General features: G+C 39.9%; 1 protein-coding gene across 4 annotated transcripts in view; it reads right to left on the bottom strand.

Moving 5' to 3' along the window:
* Window positions 1-4258: 4258 nt before the first annotated feature.
* The window catches only part of PARVA (parvin alpha), an 88463-nt gene continuing 70727 nt past the window's right edge, over window positions 4259-21994 (bottom strand). Inside the window, exons 10-13 of one of the 4 annotated variants that reach the window (XM_077818424.1) lie at window positions 21233-21301; window positions 18569-18670; window positions 17633-17705; window positions 4259-10272 (exon numbers count right to left, since the gene is read on the bottom strand). In XM_077818424.1, coding sequence (XP_077674550.1) covers window positions 10196-10272; window positions 17633-17705; window positions 18569-18670; window positions 21233-21301 — 321 coding nt within the window. In that variant the 3' untranslated portion in view covers window positions 4259-10195. Of the gene's footprint in view, window positions 10273-14801; window positions 16323-17632; window positions 17706-18568; window positions 18671-19780; window positions 20202-21232; window positions 21302-21994 lie in introns of those variants that run through there. The other 3 variants (XM_077818423.1, XM_077818425.1, XM_077818426.1) reach the window with 3 other exon arrangements.

Genomic DNA, 21994 nt, shown 5'->3' with positions numbered 1-21994 from the left:
AGGATTGAACTCACAAACTTGGGTTTAGCAGGCCAATTCTCAAAACACTGAGCTATCCCTCTCTCCTCTTAAATCTTTTCAGCCCATCTTTAAAAAGATGGATATAGCTATTTATGAAAGCAGCCTAAATTCCAGAGCAACATTATTATAAGAAGTGTGATGATAATAGTTACCTGGCTAAAATGGTGGTTTTTGCTTTTTGACTCCTCTATGGAAATGTCACTCCTAAGGACCTTTTTTCCCATATGCCAACAATGTTTAGGTTCCTTTAAAAGACACTGCAGGAACTTCCAGGCTAAGAAGCATCTGGAGTAATAATATTGGTTCTTTCAAGGGATGCTAGGTGAAAAGCAGTTCTGCATATCTGACATAGACTTTGTATTTTTTTGCGACAGGTATACTATATTTTAGAGGATGGGGATTTCCTTAGGATTTTCTACTTTTGTTCTCTATAAATACAAGATGTTGTACTGTGTATAAAAGACAAGAAAAAACTAAATTCTAATAAGCCAAATTCTGCAGTCCACACTCTGTCAAAAATCCCCTGGGTTTCAACAGGAATTTTTCCTGAGTCAAGACCGTAAGACTTGGTCCAATGTACTGAAATTATGCAGAGAAAATGCATTTCTTTATTTGATTAATATTATCTCACCCCTGCTTTTGTTTTGCAAACATAGAAAATGAGAATTAATTACAGTGGTTTAACTCAAACTCACTGACACATAAGGACAATCAATTCAGAAGGCAAACTGTTGCAGCTCTCTCCGCCGTCCCCCCCCAGTCTTTCTGGGAATCAGTTATTGTTACATGATCTCATAAAAATGTATTGTAGGCTATAACTGATATACTATATTTCACCTGTGAAGAGCATTGATGTGGAGGCCAAGTAACTTAAAACCAGAATGGTAATGTGGTAGACTCTGATTTACAATAATGCATATGCAAATAAGGGGTTAATTTGTCTTGATAATGAAGTAAAGCTGCTACTGTGGAGGAAAAAATGAAGCTAGACATTATGACACTGTCTGAACTGAGCACTTGCTCCTGACACAGTAGTTTGCTATTATGTAATTAAGAGTCCACAGCTGCTTTAATATTGTCCTTTCTCGGTCCTCAAGTGCCATTGAAAACACCGGTTCAGAAGTATCTGGAGGTTTAGAAGGCTTGAGACACCAGAAGTTAATAACTTAATAGCTTTAATATGCTTTTTAAAAAGATATTATTAAATTGTTTTGATTTCTTAGACATTCATGCATGTAGGTGCAGTTCCAGCACAAAACTGAATAGAACCCACCAGGGCATCATCACGAGTGCAGTGGCAATATTAGACATCCCCCAATCTGCTACAATACACCCCAGCCTCTTTCCCATGCAAGTATGGAACCCCACAGTGATCTCCACATTGCTGGGGATTCCCTCTGAGCCAGCTTCATGGCACCTCCTCTGTCTTCTATAGGTATCATTGACACTCCCCCTATCCCAAAGCAACCTGGTCATCTGGGTGCACATCTGCATCGCTGGCTGGATGCATTGTACTCCCAGGTCCTTATCCTTGACAGCATAGAGTACCAATGAGAACTCCAGGGACGTTCCCACAAGTCAGCAGCATTGCCAACCCTCTGTTTTTCTATGGGGACTAGAATTTCACAGGAACGTTGGTATTTTCCTCTCTCCGGTTTCCCATTTTGCACTCATGTATCCACCACAGCACAGGGAGTTCCAATGGATATTGCACTGGACTAGGCCTCTGGAGATTCTATTCCCAGCTCTTCCACTGACCTGCTGGGTGATGTTAGGGAAGTTACTTTGCTTCTTTTCTCCTCCCACACCTTGTTTAAGATTATAAGCCCTTCAAGGAAGGAACTGTCTCTATGTTTGTGGAGTGGCTAACACAATGGGGCCTCTAGGCACAAGCATAAAACAAATATTAATAAGCACACACCAAACAAACAGCTCACCAGCCAACCATACAGAGTGAGTCATATCTGCCTAAAACTTAATATTAAAGTTGAAGGTGCGTGCCAACATTCTGTTACTATGCAGATAATTTGCTCTCTTGATCACTAAAGCCTAGATCCTAAATAGGATTTAGGCACCTAAATATCTTTGAGAATCTGGATCAAAGAGCCTCACACACAGAAAGCATCCTTTGCCCTGTTTCTTCAGCCAGCATGCAGACAAAACTCCTAATCACTTCAAATCACTTCCCCTGAATGGCTTCAGGGTTGGGTAAAAATAATATAGATGGTATGTATCCCTGTGAGCTAATTTATGAAATAACTTTAGAGGATACTTTGAAGGAAGCAAGTCTTAAAGGTAACCCAGTATGTATGGTGCTGTGATAGCCACATTAGGACCTTAAATCCTATATATAAGATGAAAATCCACATACCACATCTCTTTCCAACATACATATTTCTGTGTAACATGGGATCTTATTTATACAGGGCTCAATCCTGCAAATAAATCAAATGAACTACTCAAGTGTTTAAAGTTAAGCATGTGCTGACATGCTTTCCTGGACTGGGGTGAGAATGCTCAGCATCTTGCAAGATTGAGCCCATACACAGAATTTTCTGCTATTCTCTTGTACCAGATGAATTGTGTTTGTATCTGATGGAAAAAAACAATGAGGGTTGTTTTTAGAAAAAATATTGCATGAACACCTTAGTCACAGGGTTTTTTCCTTATGTAATTTAATAGACTAATATGTTCACCTAATGTAATACTTGAAAATTTGGCACAGATCCAATTGATTAATAATTCAACAAAATGACTATAATCCATGCAGTTAGTTATTCTAAGCATCAGAAATTCTGAGCAGTGAATTGTGTTTATTAGTGACAGCTGAAAACTTCTGAGTCTCAACATGTAATAAAATAGTATATATTTTTTTAAAAAAATTGTGATAGCACCCAATAGTGTAGTACTAATTTTCACCAAATTTGAATGGTGCAAGTATCAAAGATAGAAGACATCAGGTATTCAGTATGAAATCAATTGAATCAGGTAAAAATTAGACTGAATATCAGGACATTTCTAACCTGAGGTCTGTTAGAATGTGGCATAGTCTCATAAGGGAGGTAGTAGAAGCCCATTGTTCAATTCCTTTAACATTGGTTTGTAAATAGAATGGAGGGACCAATCCTGTACTGACTGGTGGACGGAATAAGTGACTTTATAAGTCTTTCCCACCACCAGTTTCTTTGCAAAGACTTCAGAAAAAGAGGATACAGATTTCTGATTTTGTTAATATCACTCTGTATTTCAACCTTGTGGCTAAAACCACAGTCCTGCAGTCCTTTCACAAACACTTCTAAGTCATGTAATTCAGATACAGTTTAAATGCTTGACTGTGGTACAGATGTGTTAGCATTAAAATGACCTACTTTACTGAGAAAGCAATTTAATATAACAGCATGCAAACGGTAAGCAATGCTGCATTAAAACTACTGTGTATATATAAGTATCACAACAAAGTTTCATGACAAAAATTTGGTCCCCAAAGATTTCTTGGCACCTTAGAGACTAACCAATTTATTTGAGCATAAGCTTTCGTAAGCTACAGCTCACTTGTTTAAATTTAGTCTCTAAGGTGCCACAAGTACTCCTTTTCTTTTTGCGAATACAGACTAACACGGCTGTTACTCTGAAAGATTTCTTAACAATGCTGAAGAAGAGCTCTGTGTAAGCTCAAAAGCTTGTCTCACTCACCACCAGAAGTTGTTCCAATAAAAGGTATTACCTCACCCACCTTGTCTGGCTAATATCCTGGGACCAATCCAGCTACAACAACACTGCATTAACCAACTCCAGTTATTTTATGTACTGGAAAGGTTTAATTGCAATAGGTTACATACCTTACTGACACATGATTGAATAACACAACTGAAATATTTCACAAAATATGATATAATACTTCACTGTGAAAGTGTATAATATGCCAACAATAACCAGGACAGGCAGGGTGTGCTTTGCCTACACTATTTTGAGTCAGGTACAACCTTTTCTGTACCCGCTGCTGCTAACAGGCTCAAGCATATATGTTTACATGTCTGTTTTGTCAACCCATTTTCAGCTGTCACCAACCTTCACAGACAATAATAATAAACACCAAGCACACCCGCAATGAGATAATTGGGAGTGGGGGAAATGCACGCAGAGGGCTTGGAGTTCCAGGAATATAAAACCACAAAACCTTGCTACTTTTTGCTACATAAATCATCTTTATCACAGACAGTAACATGCAATTTTGATTTTCAGGTGTGATTTTTATTGTGTTTCTTAACAGATCTTTCAGAAGAAGCACAAGAAATATTGGTAATGTAGTGTCTCTCTTATTTACAGAGTACATAAAATACATGTTTACAAAAGCCATTAAATCTGCAGTTGAAGGCATGTGGGTTAATTTTTATAAACCAAAACAATTAGATATATATTTTATGAAGCAAGAATTGCAACTTTTTTTGCGCGTGTGTTGCACATTTAACTATTTAACATTTAATTATTGTGATCTTGAATTTTATAACCAAACAATGAAATGGGACTAATAATACCAGAAAGCATAGAATTATTAAAACTATTAGACGGCAGACAGATAGAATATGACAAAGTTGTTTTTAGCTAATAGAGTCAGGGCAAACAAGCACAGATTTAGACTCAGATTCAAAGAATTTAGCCCTCACAAATGTTAAATGATCAGAGGGCTTTAGAAAGTAGAACATTTGTGATTCTGATATATTTATTATTTTGGCTCCAATATCTACTTACAATAGACTATTTTGCATGTGAACACATTTTTTAAAAATCTTATTCTAACCTAATTTTCACTTTGTATGAAACATTTAATCTGTGACTGCATTAACTTTAGAAAAATGCAACAATAGTTCTCACGATAAGATGATAAAAGACCACTAGGTAATGCTGAAGAGAAGTCTACAAGTATTATACAAGGCACTATTCTACTCTGGGATGTTCAGCACATTCAGAGGCTTTGAGTGAAGACAACATTATGAGAGGAGATCAAGGGAATAACAAAAATAAACAAATAAAAAAGGTCTAAAGCTAATATGTACTATATCTAATATTCATACATATTTCTGCCTAATGAAATAAAACCCATCACTTTTAAAAGTCATTCAGCTTCACAACATTAGTGGCTTGGAGTAGTATCTGCTAAGTGAATCTGAAATATGAATTTAAAAACATGTCCCCTGCAAAATCAATAGACAATGCAAAGATCAGTCACACTGATCAAGCATCATTTGTCTTAATTAATACAGCTTATGTGAACATAACAAATACCCAAACCCTATCTTGAGACCCTGCTGTAAAACAGAAGGGACCAATGCTCTGCTGGTACAACTCCAATGACTGCAGCGAGAATTTGTTCCAAAGAGTAAATATAAGTAGATTTTACTTAGAATGTTAGGGCCGTAACCAGCAGTTGCTGGTCCACAGAAGTTCCATGAGCTTTCCTGAGCTATGCAGATGAACAGGCTGCTGCTCTCTCTTGAGAGAGAAGAACCTAGCCACTAAAGAATGCTGAGGATTAGGCATTCTGGGAGCACCCCTTTTCCTGGACAGTCCATGACTCCACCAGCCCACTTGCAATATACAGCAACCCAGCCCTATGGATGAGATATTCGGGAAACAGGCGAATTCACTCAGCAATTCCCCTGACATCCTTTCACAGGCTCATTCTTCTCTGGATGACTGAATGTCAGTCAGATGGAAAAAAATTTGGAGGTGCCATCGCCTCAAGATCTTAGAACCTCGGCGGGTGACAACTCCATTTTGGAGGTCTCCTTCTGAGAAGTAGAGACTACTTGGCCTAGACACTTGCCCTTCCTCATTGTCAGACAAACAGTAACTGGGGAGGGGAGGATCCACCAGGACTCTGCCTAATGCAGAGGGCTCCCCGCTACAAACAACCCAATGGTCATTATGGGGATGGGGAAGACCCACACAGCACCGCTGCAGGGCTGTGATGGGAGATAGATGAATTAAGAATTGGGAAGCAGAGCACTCTCTGCTCTCTTGGCATTTGTTAACACCCATGGTAAAGATTTTTCTTTCTTTCTTTTCTGATCCCTCATGGCATATCAATATTCTCTCAGCCTTCTGTGGTCCTAGAAACCTGTGGGCCTTCATGTCACGGAAAGCCAGAGACTATTTTGCTAGATTGGGCTCACTGAATTTCAATGTAATCTTAAAACATTGTCCTTTTAAATTGCTACCATTGATGTGGAAATATTTAATCATTTACAAGAATTATAAATAAAGCCATAATTGACCTAAAACTTAAATCACCTCTAAGCCAATGGGACAAATTCAAGTTCAGTTACACTGCTGTAAATCAAGAGTAACTGCACTGTAACCGAGAGCAAAATTTGACCCAATTAGCTTCACAAAAGGAAGGTGCAGGCCAAATAATACTTGATAAAGAGAAAACTGACTACAGTATTCTATTTTTTCTATATTAAAAGCAATAAATATTAGATATCTATAGATTAGATTTCATATTCATTTTATAAGCTATTTAAATCTATATAATCAGAAATATAAGCAGTGATCCACTGGCCTGTAATGTGTGTATATGTGTGTGTATATATGTACGTGTGTGTGTGTGTAAACTATTATACTGTTCTAAGTTTATAATAATTGTGTTCTCAGATAGTTATATAAAATTTTAGTTTACAAAATTTCTTCCTATAAAACGGAAGTTCATATAAAAGTTTAAATTTTGTTTTGAAAAACAGTATGAGATTTTATAGTCTCAAGTGTCCAACAATTACTGTACTGTAAGTATGTCACAATTCTGTCCATTGATTTGTTTTAGATGGAATTTACTGACACAAAAAATTTGCCAATAACATCATTAGCAGAGCAACCCATAATAAGAATTAGGACGAATGCACAAATGCAGGAAACAACTAGTTTTGCTGTTCGTAATTTTTCTTCTATGCGACTGTTGTCGCTAAAAAAGCGCTCTCCTGAAAACAAAGGAAGTTAAAAATATATGCTTTGCTCATATAATATGTTCAATGTGTGTGAGAGTGCCATGCCTTTCCAGCTGAATAAAATCTGTAAAAACAAAATTTTTATAGAGTTGTTAAAGAACTGAGCCATGGCATTCTAGCAGTTACTAGCACATAGACTTATAGATGGACAAAACACATGCCAAATAACCAAAGGAGGGAAATCCGCAACTTCCTGGCAACGTATTAAAACATACTGTAACTATGGGTTTGTACAGGAGAACATTTCTGGCTCATGACTGGCTTTCAAAAAACCCCACCGCAGGATGAATTCCTATTGTTTATCTCCTCAAAAGGTCAATAATACTGAGATCTAGAATGACATCAACTAAACAGATAAGATATACAAATTAGAGCTTTCTGACTGGGAGCAAAAAGTCCAATTATTTGCCTCTTAAAAAAAAAAAGAAAATAATTTTTCTTTTCTAAACCTCTAACTTCATAAGTCCTTTAGAAACTCCATTTAAAAGGAAAAGCTGCCAAGCATTTGAAAACCATTACTAAAATGCAGGGATATCGAGATAGTCTCTGGACATTCAGAAAGTAAGTAACAATACAGATATTGAATACTTGGTTCAGTGAACATCCTGGTTTATTGTTCCTTGAATTAAATATTGACGTTATCTTTGCCTCAGTCAATATTTACCTCTAAGAGTAATGAATCTCAATAAGCACCTCAACCAAAGTTAATATCAGCTTATTATTTATCACTTATCATGGAAGAACATCATTGCTTGATTTAACACTAATGACTGCACTGAAAAACAAATAAGCAAAAACTGCAAAATCAAATATTTCGCGTTTTAGATAATGAGTAACATAAGCCTGTTATGAATAATTCTTACCAGCACTGCATTCCTTTAGATAAACTGATTCAAGAGACCACAGGCATGGTTCTCCTTTCACCTACACTAATTTTACACTGGTGTAATTCATAGAGTTTGAGGCCAGAAGGGACCACTATGGCCATCTAGTCTGACCTGCAGCATAATACACGCCAAAATTTTACCCGGTAACTCCGTCCCTAAAAGAATTTTTTTTTTCTTTCCAACTGTGTAACTGAACACTATTGAGCCCGATAACTTGTGGCTGAGTTGGAGCATCTCTCTTAGAAAGACATCTAAATCTTGATTTTAAAACTCTAAGTAATGATTAATTTACTACTCTCCGTGGTAACCACTGGTTTCAATGGCACTGTTCCTCATTTAGACTCATGCAATGTGATCTACTAGCATGGACACCTATGCCTATCCAATTGAGGCCTGATAGAGGTGCGAGAGGAGAAGCAGGCCCCATGTCTCCTGTGTGTCTTACAACTGAAAATGTAAAATCATCACAGCTCATATGTGGCAAAATAATTCTGAATGCATCTGATGAAGTGAGCTGTAGCTCACAAAAGTTGATACTCAAATAAATTGGTTAGTCTCTAAGGTGCCAAAAGTACTCCTGTTCTTTTTGCGAATACAGACTAACACGGCTGCTACTCTGAAAATAATTCTTGTTCATCTAAAACTTCCACAGACTCTTGTATTGTAACAACCTCAGCAAGTCTGAGTTAATGCCAAACAATGCATTAGAATGTGAAGGGTGGAGGACTGTTTCCGGAAAATAACAATCATACTTTTGCGTGATGTACATTGTACAACAAAACAATTCAATCATGAACTAACCAAGGGGATAGACACTGCCTCCCTTTATGTAATAAATCTAAAGTAGCAACACACTAGGCCTGCAGCTCAATGTATAAAACAGACTATAGAGAAAAACAGGCACTATTTTAGTTTCTATTAAATTTATATCATTTCTTTCTAAAATAAAGTAAAAAAAATCAGTGTAAAAAAAAAAGTTGTTTATCCTGTATTATTTAGGCTACAGTATTTAAGTGCTATCCCATCTAATAGTTTTACAAATATTACATATTACAGTATGACACACTACAAACTTTACTTTTCTTGATTATTCTTTACCACTTTTATTAAAATGTGTATGCTCAAACACTCAATAACTACTCTTACACTACATGGCTTTTGGCCTAATTTTTCAAAAGTGATAGTGATCTTGTATGCATCCATTTTTGGGTGCCTAACTTGAAGCACCCTAAAGAGGTCTGATTTTCAGTATTGAGCACCCACTTTCTGAAAATCAGGCTCCTTTAAGGTCTTTAATTGGGAATCCACTTTTTTTTTTTAACGTAGGCTTTAATTATTAATTCCTTGTGCCCTTCCAACATCCTGCATAATTTATACCAATTATATTTTTCTAAACTGTTCATTTGTAGTAAAAACACTTCCTTTACTTCAGTTTCTACTATCCCTGGGTGTCCTTGTAGGACAGATCCTATACTTATGAAGAGGCTTTTTTATAAGGTTTTGACACTGTACTGAATTTTGTACTTTGTACAAAAGGTTTTGTAGTAAAGGTCTTTTCATGGCACAACATCAAGCAGACAAGCTTTAAAGAGTGCTGTTCCGATTGATCGACAATGTACATTTAAATCAGATCATCACATCATTATGAGTCTGAAGGAGTAAGTATCAGTCAGTACCCAGAAAATTCAAGCCTTGATTTATACAACAGCAAAAAAAGTAACCGGATTTAGTGCCTTTTACAGATCTCTTCTTCTTAGCTCCAATGTGAACCATCACATCCTACTTATCCTTCCATACACATTTAGTAAGTTAGCAGGAGCTCCTGATGCATCCATCTTATTATGGATAGAAAATATTGTCCTCTCTCAGATTAGAAAAAATAACTGGGTTTTTTTTTCAAATTAATATTTAATACACAACTGAAGACAACCTCCTACAATTTGTTCCAAAGTCCAGTCTAATTAAAGCTATCAAATCTATTGCTTGTTGTTCTGAATATTTTAAAACAGAGTAGAGAAATATTAATCAGAGATGGATTTCCCCAAAAGGTGCCTAGTTATCGTCCTTCAGACTTTTTACTTCATCATTTCACTCGGTTTAACGTAGCCCTAATTTTAAGCATATGGTATAATAAGTGTAGCAAGAATAATCAGTTCAAAAAACTTCTGAGAAATGATTCAGTTCCTTTAAAAAATACAAATGCAAATGAATGACCGTGAAGCATATAATTGTTTGTTGTGGTGGGTTGCTTTGTTAACAGCCGTTCATCTGTCCCAAATAAATTCCTCACTCCACATTCCGGTATTTGGTAAACAAATTGTACAGGACTCTCAGTGTGGACTTCAGGTCACAATTTACAATATCTAGAAAAAGGAGGGAAAAAAGGTAAAATCAGCTCTTTTCATGACATCCAGGAAGCACCCAGAAAAAATGCCTATCCTTCTTACATGCAAGTACATTCTACTCTCCTCAGTCTCTTCCCCAAATACACAACCACAAACGTAGGAAGCACGGGTATGGAAACTGGACAAATATAAGGACAATTTTTGACCAAGCCATCAACCCAGCCATCAATTTTGAAGCCACAATTAATTGTAGGTGCAGATGAATATAGAACACACAACTTCCTGATTTGCAAATACTGTCAGCTAGTCAGATGTCTACATGCAAAAAATTAGCACCCATGATTATTTGTACCTACCAAATTGCACCCACATTTGATTGTGGGTGAAAAATTGAAGGTACAAACCTGGAAGCAGTTTTTTTTAAATTGACACGTAGGGTCAAATCCTCCAGTGGGACTCTTCAGATATGGGGGGCTGCAGGATTGAGTCCATACTGAATAAAACATATTCTGTTAGGTTTCTATTTAGCAAGGAAATTAAAGCACTTGGATGTTCTTAAGGTGAGATTTTTCTAAAGCACCTTGGGAGTTCGGTGTACAAATGCCTCTGAAAGTTGATGCTGAAGATCCCACGTCCCCAGTGCTTAAAAAGTTAGGAACATGGTCAAGTAGATGGCTGAATCAGGGCCTCAAACGATATATATCTAAGTTTAAAAAAACCCCACCTTTGCGAAACAAGAGGGCTAACGAATGTCCACTCTGTTTCCAAGAGAGGTTGTTGAGAAAGTCAATGTTATTGCGACAGAATATATATCAAATTAAATGACCCGAATCACTGCTCTGGTCTGTGTAAACAAGTCATCTTCAAAGCACGCAGGCAGTCCTAGCAAATTATGCAATTATCAAAATAATATTGCCATTCTAGTACTTATATTGCAGTCTTTTATGTGATTCTGAAGATTACACAAGAAACGTCTATACAGTAACTCCTCACTTAAAGTCGTCCCGGTTAACATTGTTTCGTTGTTGATCAATTAGGGAACATGCTCGTTTAAAGTTGCAAAATGCTCCCTTCTAATGTTTGGCAGCCGCCTGCTTTGTCCACTGCTTGCAGGAAGAGCAGCCTGTTGCAGCTAGCTGGTGGGGGCTTGGAACCAGGGTGGGCTGGCAGCCCCCCAGCAGCTCCCCGTTCCCCTAAGTTCCCTGTGCGGCAGCCACCCAGTAGGCTCTCAATTGCCGGCAGTTCAGCTGTCCCTCCCCCCACTGCCATGTGCTGCTCCTGCACCCCACTTACCCCATCCCCACAGAGCGGGTGGGAGGGGGGAACACGACAGGGCTCAGGACGGAGCTCGGCAGCAGCTGCTGTCTCAACTTGCTGATCTACCTAAAAAGTCAATGTACTTAGAGTGGGGTCAGTGTACTTAAAGGGGCAATGTGCATCTCTCTCAGAGGCAGTGTGTGTCTCTGTCTGCCATGCTGTCTCCCCTCCCTCCATTCATGCTGCCTTGTAGAGTGTGAGGCTACATTAACAACATGTTAACCCTTGAGGGCTCAGCCAAGTGCTAGTTCATCATTTAGCAGTAAGGTATTCCCTGGGAAATATCGCACCCCCTGACTTCACCACCTCAACCAAGCTTCACAATCATCATCACTGTGTACCAGTATTAAATTGTTTGTTTGAAACTTATACTCTGTGTGTGTGTGTGTGTGTGTATATATATAAAATATAGTCTTTTGTCAGGTGAAAAAAATTTCCTTGGAACCTAACCCCCGCACTATTTACATTAATTCTTATGGGGAAATTGGATTAGTTTAACATCGTTTTGCTTAAAGTCGCATTTTTCAGGAACTACAACGTTAAGAGAGGAGTTACTGTACTCTAATTGTCCACTCCAGCCAAACCCATGCATGGTTTTCCAAGCTATGCAAGCTGTAGGGGGCTGTGGACATGGCTACATGGCAAGCCAGCTGCAGAAGCCATACAAAAAAAGCTTCATTTCCAGAGCTGAGTAATTATGGAGCCTCCTGCATTTCATGAAGGGACTATGCCACTCAGTGGAATTAATGAATCTCCAGACCCCTTCACTTTGTGGCCCTTGGAAGACACAGACAGGTTCCAGGAGCTCATAGGCAAGGCTATAAAATGTAAAAAGTCCCAAAGCTGCTGGGAATCGAGGGAAGGACATTTCTTCCACACAGCTCAGATTGCTACAGTTATGGTCTGCCTTACTACCTCTAAAAAGGGGAGCCTCCCCCATCAAGCCTGGAGCTGGGAATCTTGGAGTCACATGACCCCCCTTTATTCCCTTATAGAGGAGTCCTACAGAATTTAAAGACAATTTTATTTAAACAAATATTTTAAAACCACCCCATAAAATGTATCTGAAAATTTCATCATCTCTATAGAATTCTACAGGATTACTCCTGATCGCATTCTGTGCCAAAAATTTAAAAATTCTGCGCACAATATTTTAAAATTCTGCAAGTTTTATTTGTCAATAAATAAATGCAGAGGCTCCAACAGGGCAGTGGGGAGCACAGGCCACTGGCTGCACGAAGGTGGGAGATCACCCTGCAGACCTCCCACCCCCGGAACACGGACTCAGCGGTGAGGCTGTACCCTACCCTGATGCAGCACAAGGCCTTGGTCTGCCCCACAAACACCCTGGGGCCCTACCCTTCTGCACCAGGCACACCAGATGTGGAGCAGGCAGGCTCAACCAGTCAGGATCCAGGTGTGGAGGGTCTCAGTGTTGGGGGATCCAGATGTGGGGTGAGAGGATTCCGTGTGGGACAGTCTGGGTGCAGGCAGCTCAGTGGGGGGTCTACATGTGGGGAGATCTGGATGCACAGAGGCTCATTGGGGGTGGAGGGGTTCCAGGTGCAGGGGCAATGGGACTCTGCACGGGCTTCCAGGTGAAGGTGGTTGGGTCTCAGCAGAGGGGTCTGGTTGCTGGGGGAGTGGGGCTTGTTGGGGTGGGGGTCTGGGTGCATCTAGTTGGGTGTCTGAATGGGGGGGACTCAGGGTTGTGCAGGGGGTGGGGCATCAGGGTGGGGATTTGAGTGGAGGGAGCTCAGTGGGTGGTGGTCTGGGTGCAGTGATGGGGATCTGGAGGCGGGGGGGGTCTCCAGGTGCAGGGGTTCAGGTTCAGTGGGGTGGGGTTCAGGTATGGAGGGCTAGAAGAGTTCTGGATGTACACGGTGAGGCTTGGCAGGGGTGTCTGGGTATGGGAGGTCTGGATGCACGGGGGATAGGGTGGATGGGGGAGCGGCTCCCGGTACCATGACCCCTCCCACCACAGTTGAGGAGCAATGGGGGCAGGAAGAAGGGGAGGATCCTGAGCATCCTGCAACTGGTGGAGGTTTCTGGGGGTGAGTCTGTTGCAGCCCCAGACACTCCTTGCAGGGGAAGAGGAAGTCCTGTCCTCTCCTGCCTCCAGCCCAGCCGGGACTAGCAGCTGATCCCGGCTCAGGTTAGGAGCCACTGGCTCGAGCGTCCCTAGCCCCACGGTGATTTGCTGCTCCAGGTGTGTGAAATGATGTACTTGCTCTGCTAGAGAGTGGTGCTTGACTGCTCTTGCAGCTTCCCTTAGCTCCCCTTTTAAAAAGTCATTTTTCTGTGGGAAAGCAAAGAAAGCTGTGGGGGACATGAATTCTGCACATGCGCAGTGGTGCAGAATTCCCCCAGGAGTACAGGATGGTTAAAAAAAAATCCTCTAGAAAGATTAATCATTTCTATTCAATTCCATAATACTGAATTCTATTCAGTTTCTATAGAACCCTATTACATTTGTATAGAAACATAATTTTATCAGATTCTTCTCATAATAGCTCATTTCCATGGCTGGCCTCTAAAATGGAGTGTCACCCAGAAGGAGCTTGCACTCGACAATGCTTGAAAATTCTTCTTCACTCAGTCAAGGATGAGGGGACACAGGCTGAGTGCAAAGATTCCTATGAGTCCTAGCAGAACTGATGGAAATCCACCCAGGATCTGGACTATCAGCCATGGAGTCTATCTTCTGCCCTAGTGTGCCCCTTAAATATTAGAGTTGGATGGCCTGAAAAGCTGGCTGCATTCGGGAGACCACAATTTAATTGTGTTTGTGTTCACTGTTTTAAATTACACCGACACCAAGTGTCTGCCTGAATTTGTGCTGTAACCCAGCACCAACAGCCTTGCACCATGCAAGAACTTGCAAGATCAAGGCTTTCATTAAGGACTGATGAACAGAGTTTAAGGATTCAGAGTAACAGCCGTGTTAGTCTGTATTCGCAAAAAGAAAAGGAGTACTTGTGGCACCTTAGAGACTAACCAGTTTATTTGAGCATGAGCTTTCGTGAGCTACAGCTCACTTCATCAGATACATACCGTGGAAACTGCAGCAGACTTTATATATACACAGAGAATATGAAACAATACCTCCTCCCACCCCACTGTCCTGCTGGTAATAGCTTATCTAAAGTAATCGTCAGGTTAGGCCATTTCCAGCACAAATCCAGGTTTTCTCACCCTCCACCCCCCCACACAAATTCACTCTCCTGCTGGTGATAGCCCATCCAAAGTGACAACTCTTTACACAATGTGCATGATAATGAAGTTAGGCCATTTCCTTCTGCTGTATGCAAGTTGGGGCCATTTTGGAAAGAAAATCATAATGACTAGTAAAGAAAACAATGATGGCCAAAACTGGGAACCTAAATTTTGGCTCTTCAGTCCATATTCACTTCAATGCAAGTTGTGCTCCTAAATCATTTAGGTGCTTTTGAAAATCCCATTCTTAGGCACCTAAACATGGACTTCAGAGTCTAACTTTAGGCTTCTCTGTCTGAAAATGTTGGCTGATGATATTTAGCATTATATCTGTAGATGTCTCTTGAATACAAAGTAGTTGTAAAAGATAAAATTAAGGTGGCAGGACTTTTAAAGCCCTTTCATTGTATATATTGCAAATAATATATTGCAAATAACAAAAATAAATTGTTGACCCTGAAAAAGTAAATATCATGCAGATATGCCAATTTATTTACCATATTCACTATTTTTTTTGACATATGCTTTTTCATATTCTGCAGCATTTATTTCATCAGAAATTTCATAGAAGCTGTGTAGGAATTTTAAGACTATTTAGTATACACATTTATAGTAAGATCTTTTCCAATGCTTTTTTACTCTCTGGAAATTTTAGGCACGGGCATTGTGCCCAATGCAACAACACATAAAACAGATGCATTTTTCCATTCACATTGGGCAGGAAGTTTCATATTAAGCATTTCAATAATTGCACAAGAAATGGCATATATATACTGAAATGTCCCGATGGTTTGATTTATACTGGAAAATTAGCTGTCCCCTAGAGCAATAAATACCTGAAAAATTAAAAGGCCATAAGAATTTTAAACCTCCACAGGGAGTGGGAGATCACGGCTGTTTTACTTGAAACCCTAGATTTCACTATTTCCACCACCTTACTTTGATTGCCCAAACATAAGGCCTTGTGATATAGTCACCATCAATTTAGCTAAAGCAGGCCTGCACACAATAGTCCCAGCCATCACAAGAAGTGAAAAACTAGGATCTATATTGCCAGATTAAGGCATAGGCACTAAAGGTCTGTGCCTGCAACCCCAGCTCCTAAGGCCTATGATTATGTCAGAATTTCAGCTTGTTTGTTTGTTTTCTAAAGTAAGGGCTTGTCTACACTTGAAATGCTACTGCAGCACATCTGAAGCTGTTCCAGTGTAGCACTTCAGGGTAGACAGTACCTATGCCAACAGGAGGGTTTCCACCATTAGCGTAGGCAATCCACTTCCCTGAGAGATGGTAGCTATGTTAATGGAAGATTTCTTCTGTAAACCTAACACTGTCTACAGTGGGAGTTAGACTGGCTTAACTAGGGTAGTCAGGGGTGTGCATTTTTCACACCCCTGAGTGATGTAGCTGGGTTGACCTAACTTTTTAGTGTAGACTAGAACTAAGTCTCTAGCTGTTATCACGGCAAAGAAATAGTTGAAAAGGTGACCATAGCATAGATGATCCAGTGATGTCAGCCTTCGTCTGCAGACAACCTGCAATGATAGGTGTGAAAAGTCTGAACTGTCCCATTCATTTCTATGGGGTGTTACTTCCACACCATACTGTGCTGGAAATGTCCAGCCAACACCATCCAGAAAAGGACTGCATGTGTGGCAGCAGAGTGCAGTGAGCCCAGCAAACAGATACCCCAACAGCCTGAGTGTAAGTACTGGGGCAGGGCCCTGCTGCCATTCCTGCCTTTTTGAGGGACCCTTGCTCTCCCAAGGGAAGCATGTGTGTATATAAGGAGTGGGGGGTGGGAAGGGGGAGAAAGGGGCTGCCACTCCTGAGAGGATAAGAGGGGCCCAAGTTGTTGTCCCTGTTTCTCTGAGAAGGGAGAGGAAGTCCCTGCCACCACTACTCAAACTGGGAGATGGAACCAGGGCTGAGGCGGGGCTCCAGGAGTGATGCCACAGAGGCACTCCATATCATATCATGGGGTGCCTCAGGCTCTGGATTGCCTCAATCCAGCCTTGAGAGTGAGACTTAAACCCATGTCTTTCATATAAGAGTGCAAGGGTGAAATTCTGGTTCTACTAAAATCAATGGGGAAACTCTCATGGTCTTCAGTGGGGCTCAGCTTTTCCCCCAAGTCTCAACCTCTTGCCTATAAATTTAGCAGCAGAAATACATAAGATGCAAGTCTGAAAATTCACCAGTATAAAAAGTCATCTCATGAAGACAAGGGAACATTGGATCAGATAAGTGCAAAATATTTTGAATTTTCACAATTGGCTACTGTGTTCAAAGGCAACTCAATGAACGTTTGATATTTGTCTTTTCCTACCACAATGAATAAGTCTTCAAACACAACCATTGTGAATTATGTTGCACATTTTGGAGGGTTTAGTAGGCAAAGGCGGAATGGGAGGGAGTAGGGTTATCCAGATGTGTGGGCAATACAATTCAGAAATCATTTTTTATTACAATATCATCATCTGTTCAGTACAGGTATTCACGATGGATAAGTCTTGCCACGGCCAGAGCAGAATTATCACCCATTGAGTCCTTTGCAGGACCTGGCAAGGGCAGAAATTGTCAAGGAGGGGCTGAGGAACACATGCTGAAATGACTATGCTGGTCCTCTGAGGATCAGCATGCACCCCCATGTAGCATTTGCTGCTGATTGAAAGACAGCTAGGCACATACCCTAACCACAGATTGCCTGAGCACTACAGACGGACTTTTTTGTGGATTAAGAGGTTCCTTGTACCCTCATCCTACCCTACTGCAACACCACAGCACAGGATAGGATTTCATCCTTCAACTGATAAAAAGATTAATAATAAATAAAGTACGATACCTTCTGGCCTCGGTTTTGGTTTTTCCAACCCTCCATCTTGCATTAGCTCAAATGAAAAGGACACATTAATGACCTGGTAATATAATGAACACATTCATTATTGTACATTATTTCCTGCCCAGTGTACATGGTCAGCATAGGCTGCGTTTAAGGCTACAGAGCCAAATCCTCAGCTGGTGTAAGTTGTCAAGGCTCCTTACATCAGAGGATCGGGTTCATAGAAACCAGGGAACTAATCATTACTCAAAGTATTTTTTGGTCAGAAATCCAAATATTTGCAAATGGGATTGTCCTGATCAGAATAGGATTTGGGCTCAACTGTCCATTGAGAGACAAGTTAGCTTGGTAAACTCCTTAAAAATTAACAAAAATAAAATAGTAAAAAATTGAACACTATATAGTCCAGGTACTTTCCTTCACTCAAATATATAGCTGAATTGCCTTGGGTGTCAATAGAGATTGTGTGTGAAGACTAAGGGCAGTGTTTGGTCTTAAAATTGTATATTGTGCAGAGAAGGGAATATGCCTTCATATCTTTAAACTATGTGAAATCTTGCAAATGTTCATAATTTTTGTTGTTCATAATTTGATTCCGCCAGCACTCAGGCACAGACGTCTTATTTAAGTCAATGGTAATACTGAGTATAGCTCAATGGCAGCATTGCAGTGGCTGCCAACAAACAGTTAATATTTCCTAGATACCAGACAGTTAACACAATTTCCTCCTCTACTCAGATGAGGCAATAACCACAGTATCTCAAATACTACTGTGTAATAAATGCTGGCAAATGCTGAATTTTTAATGGTGACCACTGTATTCCCTTTTTTTTTTAACCTAGGTAGAGTACATCAGTCTTGCATAAAAAGGTTTGTACTGTGTGTTACAGGAAGTGGTTTTTTTTTATATAAAAATATAAAATCCAACAACAGAATTACCTTTTGTTCAAAACTATCAGGAGTCAAGAAAAAGCTGTGCAGAGGCACAAAATAGCCCTCCAGGAGACCCATTAGCAGCACTAGATATACACCGTCTGCAAACTGTAAGAGACCATGATATGTCAGAGTATATATTCTAAACCTGGATAATTATTTTGCCTGATAAGCAAGATACCCTTTGCCTAATACAGCACGCTCACGACACTACTAACCTAAACGTTTTCAATTGCATCAAAAGATTTATTCTACGTGACTTCTTATGCTTATATCAGGTATTACGCTGTGTTATGCCTTCATGGATAAACTGACCCGAGACTGACATAAACAAGTGGGCATATAAGCACCCTGGAAAGAGGCTGTGGCCAGAAGAGACCTGTAGTTATGGGCATCTTGTCACTGGCGGCTGAGTAGATTTGGTAACTGGGAAGTGGATTCAGCACTGGAGGAACAGGGGGTTGTGAGCCCATTTCTGTAGTGTGGAAGCCTCAGGACGGCTGATCTATGGAACACACCTTCAATTCAGATTCTGCTGGCCCTGTGGCAGAGGCACAACCATCTCTTCCGAACTGTTTGTGACATAGCACATAGCCCCAGAGCAGAAGAAAGTAGAAATGAATGTGTCATCTCATGATTGCACAAGAAATCTTAATATAGTGGAAAAAGAGGAGGGGAATAAAGAAACCGAAGTCCAGAGTTCAGCAAAGTCCATATTAACCTATTTTTCAGTGTACACAATTATAGGTAGACGGCATCCATCTAACTGCTATGGTGCATCCTTATTTCATTATGAACTATAACTACACACATTATGCACATGGTTTTCGTACACGTTACTAATTTTAAAACATTTTTCTCAAAAATTTCAGAACACGATCACATTCCTCATAAAGAACAATAAGCATGTCAAGCTTTTTAAAAACATGGTTTTGAGTTCCTTGAGATGACACAAATTCTGTATTTTTAAAAAGAGAAATGTATTCTTTTCACACTTGTGTAACACAAAAGCAGATTAATGGATTTTATCTGAACCTGGGCTGAGACCAGACATGAGCAAATTTTTGCCCAAAGGCAACATTTCAGAGAAAGTTATGAATGACTGTGAAGAGAGGTTTAGAATAGAATGGCCATCTCAATCTTATCTATATATCATGACTATCAATGCTAGAACATAGCCTCACTTAATCAAATTCTGTTTATCCAATTCCCCAGATTATCTGAAGCAGCTCAGTGTCTCCCTGAAGCTGCTCATCATCTCTCTGCTGTTGGAAATACAATCTACCTCTCAGCTTAGCGAAATCCAGTTTCAATGAACTTTTTAGGGATCTCTACGGACATTTGATTAATGAGGGTTCTTCAGTAAGATAACAATGGAATATACACACACACTTAAAAACAAAGCCATATTTCTGAAAGAAAGCCTTTATATGTCTCCTCCCATCTAGTTCTTAATTTTACCTGTGCAAAATCCATACCTATTAGAGACTTGTAGTCAGTTATACGAGGGGTTCTGAGACTTTTTTGTAAGAAGGATCACGTCTTAAAGGAAAAAATGCTCTATGGACACCTCCCCTCTCACTGGTGATCATGCAGACCACCTTCCTTCCAATCTCATCATGTAACTTCCTTGTGGCAACTGCAGCAATTGTTTATATAGAAAAAAAAAACACTAGGAAAGTATTTAATGTATTTTTAGCTTCTTTCAATGCATTCTAGCAACTGGAAACAAGGAGGAGGAGCCAGCACAATGTCACACTGTGCAGCGTAGAGCCCAGTGATGCAACTGCTTATACACTCAGTAACTTTACGTGTGTAAGCAGTCCCAGTGAGAAGTGTCACAGCAGTCCCATGAGATTATTCATTTGAGTAAAGTAAAGATAGCTGGAATGCAATTGCCCAACTTGGAATTTGATCAGAATACCTGGGCCAAGATTCTCACTGCAAAAACTGCTATGGCGTCTCTAATGACCAAAATTGTTCTGGACCCTCCTTATATAGTGTACAGCTAACATTAATTAATATTAATGGTAAAGGAAGTATAAATCTTTTGAGGGAATGTGCTCCAGAAATTCAGTTACTACTAGAATAGTTCATTGTCTTTGCAGTATAGTTTTTATCTTCACATGAAAGACCTATATAAAATTAAGCAATCCAGAGGGGTTTCTGGGTGAAATAACCACTTCTTTAAAGAAAAGGAGGACTTGTGGCACTTTAGAGACTAACAAATTTATTTGATCATAAGCTTTCGTGAGCTACAGCTCACTTCATCGGATTTTCCACTGAATGCATCCAATGAAGTGAGCTGTAGCTCACAAAAGCTTATGCTCAAATAAATTTGTTAGTCTCTAAGGTGCCACAAGTACTCCTTTTGTTTTTGCGAATACAGACTAACACGGCTGCTACTCTGAAACCTGTCATTTCTTTAAAGGTTTCAGAGTAACAGCCGTGTTAGTCTGTATCCACAAAAAGAACAGGAGTACTTGTGGCGCCTTAGAGACTAACAAATTTATTAGAGCATAAGCTTTTGTGGGCTACAGCCCACTTCATACAGCCCATTTCTTTAAAGATGGCTTAATAAGACTCTAGTGAAACCTTTGAGCATGTTATGATACGTGTATAGTATGGTGCAATTGTCCTCCCCCACCAACCATGGCTATGGAATCTTACCTGGGTTTCCAGTTCTGTAACCTCCAAATTCAGTTTATTCAGGTGCTTGTTCACAAAAGTGATGAGGGTCTGAAAAATGAGAACATGTTGATCAAGGCACACTTTTTAGAGCAGCAGTTTCAACTTTTCCCATAAGTTAGACCTGCACGTGCAGTGTTTAGATCTGATTTCTAAATGTTTTAAAGTTACAAACAGAAACCTGCAATTTTTAAAGTATTTTACTCCTAGATTGATTGGTTTTCTGAGAGCGGAACAGAACTGACATGAACACTAATCAGATAATTAAAATACATTGTTATAATGTAATTCTTCTTCAGGAAGCTAAAAAAAAAAAAGATTTGTAGCAGTCTAGAGAGTTGTGTTATTAGACGAGGCTTCAATTTGATAGCAGCTGAAATACATGGGGGCAGATAATCCGCTGATGTAAATTGGCATTTCTCAATTGGCTTTAGTGGAGCTATGTGAATTTATACCAGCTAAGGATCGACCTGTTGAGTTTTCTTTTACATTACATACAGGGTACGTTTACACTGCAATTAAAAACCCATGGCTGACCCAGCTCAGGGTAAGGGGCTGTTTAATTGCAGTGAAGATATTCGGGCTCGGCCTGGAGCCCAGGCTGTAGGACCCTGCAAGGTAGGAGGGTCCCAAAGCTCGGGCTGCAGCCCAAACCTGAATGTCTACACAACAATTAAACAGTCTTTTAGTCATGAGCTCAAGTCAGCTGGCACTGGCCAGCTTCAGGTCTCTAACTGCAGTGTA

Source organism: Eretmochelys imbricata, chromosome 6 (assembly GCF_965152235.1).
Source record: "Eretmochelys imbricata isolate rEreImb1 chromosome 6, rEreImb1.hap1, whole genome shotgun sequence".
NCBI lineage: Eukaryota > Metazoa > Chordata > Testudines > Cheloniidae > Eretmochelys > Eretmochelys imbricata.
Note: the sequence above shows the minus strand (reverse complement) of the source record. Positions and strands in the feature narration are given on the sequence as shown.